General features: G+C 35.4%; 1 protein-coding gene across 1 annotated transcript in view; it reads left to right on the plus strand.

The window, feature by feature from the left end:
- PRMT3 (protein arginine methyltransferase 3) overlaps positions 1 to 5,984 on the plus strand; it is a 126,283-nt gene extending 120,299 nt beyond the window's left edge. The window contains exon 16 of the mRNA XM_044258964.1: positions 5,017 to 5,984. Coding sequence (XP_044114899.1) covers positions 5,017 to 5,126 — 110 coding nt within the window. The 3' untranslated portion in view covers positions 5,127 to 5,984. The remainder of the gene's footprint in view (positions 1 to 5,016) is intronic.
- The last annotated feature ends 2,194 nt before the right edge of the window (positions 5,985 to 8,178 follow it).

Consider the following 8,178-nt stretch of genomic DNA (forward strand, 5'->3'; position numbering starts at 1 on the left):
TAAGTATTTGTACAGGAAAGTAGTTTTAATACTTACCTTATACTGTATTCAAGAACCAAATCTAAATGGGTCAAAAATCTAAATTAAATGTATAAAACTGCAAAACTTCTGGAAGATAACATAAGAGATAGTCTTTGAGACTTGGGGTAGGCAAAAGTTTAGGAAGGTGAGATAATGGTAAAACCCATTGCTGCACACATAAAATGTGTACATTTTATTGTCAGTTATGCCTTACTAGAGTTAATTTAAAAAAAAAAACAAAAAAAAACCTTCACTGTCAATATTTCCAGGATAAAATCCAAATTTCTTTCCGTGGCCCTTTACAATCTGACCATTTCTCCTCATTTCCAGTCCCAGTGTGTTACATTCCACATCAGTAGCCCATCATATGCTCCAGCTCATGTGGACTTATACAGACCACGCATTTTTTAGCTAACTTTCCTATCTTTTCTTACTCCTTGCCTTCGCGTAAGATAGTCTACCTAGAAAGCTGTTTGAACTCTTTCACTTGATAAATTTCAGTTTTCTCTGCATTACCCAGCTTATTTCTATTAATCTTCCCTCACCTTAGAAAATTAATTGCTGTCTGCTTTGTTCTCCTAGATCATTTCATGCATACATCTGTGTTAGTACATCTCAGTATGCTGTGATAAAGGGTTCTCTAATAGATGATAAGTTGTCTTTCTCCTTTTTGATCTGCTGGTAGTATTTGCCATATTGTAAAAATTTTACTGAATGTACCAATAAGCATAGTAATATGCATTGTCATTGAAATCTCATTTCCTCTAATCACCTTGGGTGACATCGTGCCAAAGGCATTTACTGGCCATTTTATTTGGTTGTCCCATTTTGTCAACTGTGATGTTCTCAAAAATTTTATCATACTATTGAACTCAAATAGCTTGGTGTTCAAATTTATCTTGGCATGTTTGAAGAGTTCTCTGTAGTTGTGTTTAATTAAAACTAAAAGTAATTTTGGACTCATTATGCTCTAAAATTATTAGATAAAATTAAATAAAGCCACGAGTGTCTATTCAGAATAATTTGCTGTGCATATAAGTCTTGTTTTAGTATCTAGAAACTAATATGTTAAGATTTTTAAAATAAAATATTATAAATATGTCTTTCATTATGCTGCCTAGATTGTGGGGCATGGGGGCGGGTGTGTGAATATCTTTAGTAACAGTAAATCTCTTTTTCCACCCTTAAGGGTAGACTTGATATTTAGAAAATAAGAAAAGATGTTGTGTGAATAAGGAATTTCTCAGACTAAGAATTGTACATTTGGCCAAAAGCAAAATAGAAGTATAAAATAATGAGCCTAGTTTGTTTTGTTTGGTGTTTGGCTTTTTTATTATATTTTATTCACAGCCTAGATCTAAAAATATTTCAGAAGAAATGCTGTTAACATTTGAGGATTTCTAGCATTCTGGGAGTAACAAACCATCCTCCCAGAATTAATACTTTTAAAGTAGTTAGAGAACACTTACTTTAAAGTTTAAATTCAATGTGTTTGTCCCCTTTCCTTTAATGTACAATTTTTTACTGTATGAACTTATATGGCAGTGTTTATTGTAAAAATCCATATCTTTTTCATGTAATTTCGCTTTGAAAATATGACTAAAGTCAGGCTATTTATTTTTCTTTCTCTGTATGTACCTAGTAAGCTTTTATATGATGGAAAATCCATTTCTTTTTCTCTTTCATTCTTTAAGCTCTAATAGTGATAATAATGATTTTAAAATTTTCCCCCTTCTGGGGAAATGAAATTTCATTGCTCTGGAAGAAATTAATTTTAAAAAGCCACTAGAACAGAATTGAAATGAAATCAATTTTGCTCTTGATTGAACTGCAACACTGCTTTGTGGTACTAATGGCCGTCTGCCGATGATAAAAACAAGGTGGTAACAGCTCAGCTCCACAGAGAGTGTCCTTTGCAGCTCCCATACAGTACACATGCTTAACGGCATCAGTCATTTTATATCTATTTGACACTGATTAATTACTACGATCCCTTCTGGTATTACACCTACTGAGTTGGCACTTTTGTCAGGCCTAAACAATTGACGGGAGTTCAGCAGGGTGAAAATTGTATTTATTACTGTGACCCTTCATGCTATTTAATTAACTTAAATAAGTGCTGTTTGCACCCTCATTTTGAAATTAAGATTATTATAGAAATAGTTACTTTGCTTGTATTTCACCTTAAGACATGAAAACTATACTAGTTTATAAGGGAATTACTGTTAGGACGTTTTAATTATTCAGATGTTTTGTTTACTATTGATGCTTGAATTTTTTTTCTTTCATGAAAATTTATCAAAAAGTATCCAAACTAGTTCATCTTGACTTGTGCTACATAGAACTCTTCAATGTATCCTTTAAACTTGAAATGAAGAATTTGATGCCTGCCTCATAAGCTCTATAGAACACTTTTGATTTTGACCATTATCTTAAGGATTGAACTTAAATCAAACAGCAGCAACCATTAGAGGACATACACTAAAAAGAAACATTTGCAACCATACCTCATATCCATCAACAAAATCACTAACTTGAATGCACAAAGGATTTTTTTTTAAGGTGGTGGTTAAACATTTGAAATGATACCCATCACCACTGATAATCACTGAAGTGTAATCAAAGTAGTCAGATTCTGGCAGTGTGTTTTTTTTTTTTTAAGATTTTATTTATTTATTTGAGAGAGAGACAGTGAGAGAGAACATGAGCGAGGAGAAGGTCAGAGAGAGAAGCAGACTCCTCATGTTGCTGGGAGCCCGATGCAGGACTCGATCCCGGGACTCCGGGATCATGACCTGAGCCGAACGCAGTCATCCAACCAACTGAGCCACCCAGGCGTCCCTCTGGCAGTGTTTAAATAACAAAAGTATTGTATTGTTTTCTTTTACTCATTTTTTTTGTTTCGTTTCTAATAACACCAGCGTTGTTGAAGATGACGGGAATTAAAAACTGGAATATACTTTATGCGTTTTTTGAAAGTATTCCACTTCTAATCATTCATCCTAAGGAATCAAATCAAAATTCAGTTTTTTTTAAAAATATTCACTATTCTAAGAAGTGAAAGTAATAGAAGTAATAGTGGTTTTTTTTGTTTGTTTGTTTGTTTTTAAAGATTTTATTTATTTATTTGACAGAGATCACAAGTAGGCAGAGAGGCAGGCAGGAGAGAGGAGGAAGCAGACTCCCTACTGCATGGAGAGCCCAATGCGGGGCTCCATCCCAGGACCCTGGGATCATGACCTGAGCCGAAGGCAGAGGCTTTAACCCACTGAGCCACCCAGGTGTCCCAAAGTAGTATGTTTTAAATTGCCTGCCTTGGGGCGCCTGGGTGGCTCAGTCGGTTAAGCATCTGCCTTCAGCTCAGGTTATGATGCTAGGGTCCTGGGATGGAGACCCGCATCGGGCTCTCTGCTCAGCAGGAAGCGTGCTTCTCCTCCCACTCCCTCTGCTTGTGTTCCCTCTCTCACTGTGTCTCTGCCAAATAAATAAAATCTTTAAAAAAAAAAAAAAAAGGAAAGGAAATTGCCTTTCTTTTTTTTCTTTTTTAAGATTTATTTATTTATTTCGTCAGGGTACAGAGAGAATTGTTAAGGTGACTCCCTGCTGAGAGTGGAGTCCAACAGGGGGCTCCATCCCACTATCCATAAGATCACAATAGGCACTGAAACCAAGAGTCAGATGCCCAATTGCCCAACCTACTGAACCACCCAGGGGCCTCAAGTTACTTTTCTTTGAGTATATTCCTTGTGATTTTTATTTTGATTTATGGAATATTTAGAAGTCTTTTGTTGAATTCCTAAATGTTTGGGGATTATTCAAGTATCTTCAAGTATCTTTCTGTTAATTTTTAATTTTATTCAGTTTTGGTTAGAGAACATATTCTGTATGATTTCTTTATGTTTAAGTGTATTAAGATCTGTTTTATGACCCAGCATATGTAGATGTAATCTGTCTTGGTTCTGTAGATGTCATCCAGGTCAAGTTGGTTAATAGTGTGTTAAATCTTCCATATTCTTTCTAGTTTTCTGTCTAGTTGTTATTGCAATTATTGACAGAGGAGAGGTGAAACTTCCAGTGATAATTGTGGATTATATGTGTCTTCGTGTGGTTCTGTCAGATTTGCATCATGCATTTTGAAGCTCTTTAGTCATATAGTCATACATAAAAGTCATTAGGTCTCTATGATTTGAATGATTATTTTGAAATGTGTTTCTTTATCTCTGGTTGTATATTTTTTCCTGAAGTCATTTTTGTCTGACGTTAATACTGCCATTTCAGACCCTCTGTGATTAATATAGAATTACATTATATAGAATATTATATAGAATAGTTCTCCTTCTTTTTACTTTGATGCTGTCTCTACATTCAAAGTATTAAACATATTACAGTTAATATTAGTATCGGTGATACTAGATTTAATTCTGTCATTTGCTTTTTTTTCCTGTATCCCCTGTTATTTCTTGCTTTTTTCCTTGTTACTTTTTTTTTAATTGAATACTTTTTATTATTTCATTTTATCTCCACCCTTGGCTAATTAACTACATGTGTTGGGTTTGTTTTTATAATTGTTGCTCTGGAGTTCCAGCATGCCTTTTTAGCTTACCAGACTACTATCAAACATTGGTACGCCATTTCATTTATAACTTAAGACTCTCAGTAATTTACTTCCATTTACCCCCTCCAATCTTTTGCTCAATCCTTTGAGCAAATTTCACTTCCCCAGTTGGTGCTATACATGGATTATCTCCCAATACATCGTTGTTATTCATGCTTTAAATATTCAGTTATGTTTTAAATTAATTTTAAATTTTTTCATTTTTTCAGATCTGCTTTGTTCAAAAATTAAGCATAAAATTGTCCTAAAAATTTATTAATTTTTTTCCAAAATGAGTGAACTCACAACAATAAGCAAGAAGTACTAGGTATACATTATTATTTTCCTGCCATACTGTATTCCTTGAATTCTTAAACACATCTTTTGCCTCTCTTCCATAGGTGAAGCCTTGAAAGGAAGGATAACAGTCCACAAGAATAAGAAAGATCCACGTTCTCTCATTGTGACCCTCACATTGAATAATTCAACTCAAACTTATGGTCTCCAGTAAAAAGGCTACGAAAGCACAACTAACTTGCAGTTTTTAGTACGGCGGTGGGTTATGGGTAGGAGTGGAGAGAGGGGGTTTTATGTGAACATGTAGCTGATGGATCTTTCCTAATGAGTCTACTCAAGATGAGAGACATGTGGTTGGAATCTCATATAATTCAGCTAAGGAAGGGAACAACAGTTCCTAGTGGACCACCTACATTATTATCACAGTCTTGGAAGTCTGCTCAGCAAGATTTTACAAATGTAACCATTACATTGAGTTTAGCTATACTGAAAATATTTAAATAGGCCTAAATTTGAAACAGAAATAGTCTTGTTGTTTTTAATGTTTCTTACTATAAATTTTAAGCACTAGTAACTGATTAGTTATTTGGGTAATGTTATATTAAACTAGTAACTATATACAAACTATTGTACATTTTATTACAGATTTCTACTCTGAGGAGTAGTTTTTAATTGTATTATTTGGTAGAATATTAGAGTATAAGTAAAGAGCAAGTGGGAGGGACTAAAATACGGAAAAGAACATCACACAAATCATATTTGAAAGACAGCTTAGTTGGTTACCCTCTAGTTCTGAACTTCTCATCTTTGCAGATGTTATTTCACCAGACAGTTTTCTAGTACTGCCCAGGAAATCTAATTTCAATGTGTTTATCATAGGTTTCATACAAGTTTTTAAAAGGTCGGGAAAAATAAGTACTTATTTACTATTATATCTTTTTCAAACTAGATTTTCATGCAAAGTTTAACATGTAACTGTTAATCTACTTACGGTTGTGGTGTTTACAGTTATTGACTCAATTTGAAAAGCAGAATAGAAAACATTCAATAAAATGTGTACAACAACCATTAACATTATAAAATGTTTTAACATACTAAAGCCTTTTATAAGATCAGAAGCATTTTAAAAAGCCTTGTCAAAGGAATCATCTTTAAGAAAATGGGGATTTAAGGACAGCTGGCTCGTACACTTTTTTCAGTTCAACAGCTGGTTCTTTTTCAAAATAAGACCTATACACAAGGCAGCATGGCGTGGCGTTGAGCCGCACGAGCTCTGGGGTCAGTGCCTAGGCGCAGGCTCTGGTGACAGCTCTTACTTGCTGTTGGATCGTAGTCCTGTTCCTTCACTTCTCTCTCCCTTTATGAATACACTAGTTCATGAGTTAATACATTCCAGCTACTTCAATCAGTGCCTGACACATAGAAGACATTCATTAAATGCTACATGATAGTATCCTTAGTCAGTCAAGGATCCCTTCCACGGAATATGTGCTGTCTACATGAGATTCGTTTGGGAATTGTTCCCTCATCAAATAGTGCCCTTAAGTACATGAATGGGTGGAAATATTTTGACATAAATTACTATAGCAAAACTCTTTTAAAAATTGTCTTTTGTCTTAGGGAACTGGACTACTAGCAATGGCAAAATTAACCCCTTCAGGGACGCCTGGGTGGCTCAGTTGGTTAAGCAGCTGCCTTCGGCTCAGGTCATGATCCCAGCATCCTGGGATCGAGTCCCACATCAGGCTCCTTGCTTGGCGGGGAGCCTGCTTCTCCCTCTGCCTCTGTCTGCCATTCTGTCTACCTGTGCTCGCTCTCTCTCCCTCTCTCTCTCTGACAAATAAATAAAATCTTTTAAAAAAAAAAATTTAACCCCTTCAAATGATGTATTTCAGATCATAGTCTTTTAAGTCTTGGCTTCTTCTATAAGCGTAATTTCTGTTTTCACTGGGTTAAACCGGCCAGCTTGTTTTTTAATTTAAACATTATTAGAAATGTGTGGTGCTGATAATTTAGCTCAAAGTACTTTGAATTTTGTCTGGGAAGACTTAAGGTACAAATTTGGGTATAGTAGAGTGATAAAAATAAGAAAGCCCTGTAAAAAGATTTAATGGATTTTTAAAGTAACCAAATACGGCCTAATTTTTTTGCCTTTTCCTTCACGTAAGTGAGTAACAAACTTTTCAACTATTTAAAAAAGCATTTCTCAAAAATGATTTTTTTTTAAACTCTTGTTTGATTTGCCTAGATTTTCATCCAGTGGCTCTTATAATTTTCTCCTGGTTATAAATAGGCCAACGATAGTTGGTAGGTCCCTGTTTACCTTTCCAGGCCAAAACATTCTAATGTGTGTACCTAAACATTTTATGAGAACATGAGAGTCCAAATGTTAGCTCTTTGATTGGAATCTCAGCCGTTAAGCTGGTACAAAAAATTAAAACTTCATAGCCCCTGACAGTGATAAATGCACTGTCCTTTCATGCTGTGACCGATGCTCATTTAGGGATAGCAAACTACTCTGTCCCAAGGATTTTATTTCATTTCCATTAAGCTTTTGAGATTTTATTTCATTTCCTATTTTTCTTTGTGAAGATTAACGTTGTTATATTGTAATGTATAGGATTCATCCAACTAGTCATCTCTATTCAGTCAAAGAGTAATTTTTGAACAGAGCATTTTGGAAGGAGTGTTTCAACAAAACAGCTCTTGAGGGTGGACAGCATTGTACAAAGTGGTCCAGTAAGGAGCCCCAACTGCTAGCACATTATTAATTTATAACACTTTATAAATGAGGGAGCTGTCATTTCCCTTCGAAATAACCTGTTTGAAAAGGAGAGCAAGTAATTCTGGTCCTGTAGGATTATTTGCTTCTTACCACTTAATCTAGGTTAACCAACCTGGTCTGCCTGTATTTTCCATTAACCTACCTTTCTCTCTCTTTTTTTTTTTTAAAGATTTTATTTATTTATTTGACAGAGAGAAATCACAAGTAGGCAGAGAGGCAGGCAGAGAGAGAGAGAGGGAAGCAGGCTCCCTGCTGAGCAGAGAGCCCGATGCGGGACTCGATCCCAGGACTCTGAGATCATGACCTGAGCCGAAGACAGCGGCTTAACCCACTGAGCCACCCAGGCGCCCCCCTTTCTCTCTTTTTAAAGTGGAATATATAAAATGTATTGTGTGAAGTTACTGAGCTGAGGTCTGCAGTCAGTCACTATGAGGTGGAGCGAGCTTGCTGACAGTACTGCTAAAAACTTAGAATAGGAAAG

This window comes from Neovison vison, chromosome 7 (genome assembly GCF_020171115.1).
Source record: "Neovison vison isolate M4711 chromosome 7, ASM_NN_V1, whole genome shotgun sequence".
In the NCBI taxonomy this organism is placed as follows: domain Eukaryota; kingdom Metazoa; phylum Chordata; class Mammalia; order Carnivora; family Mustelidae; genus Neogale; species Neogale vison.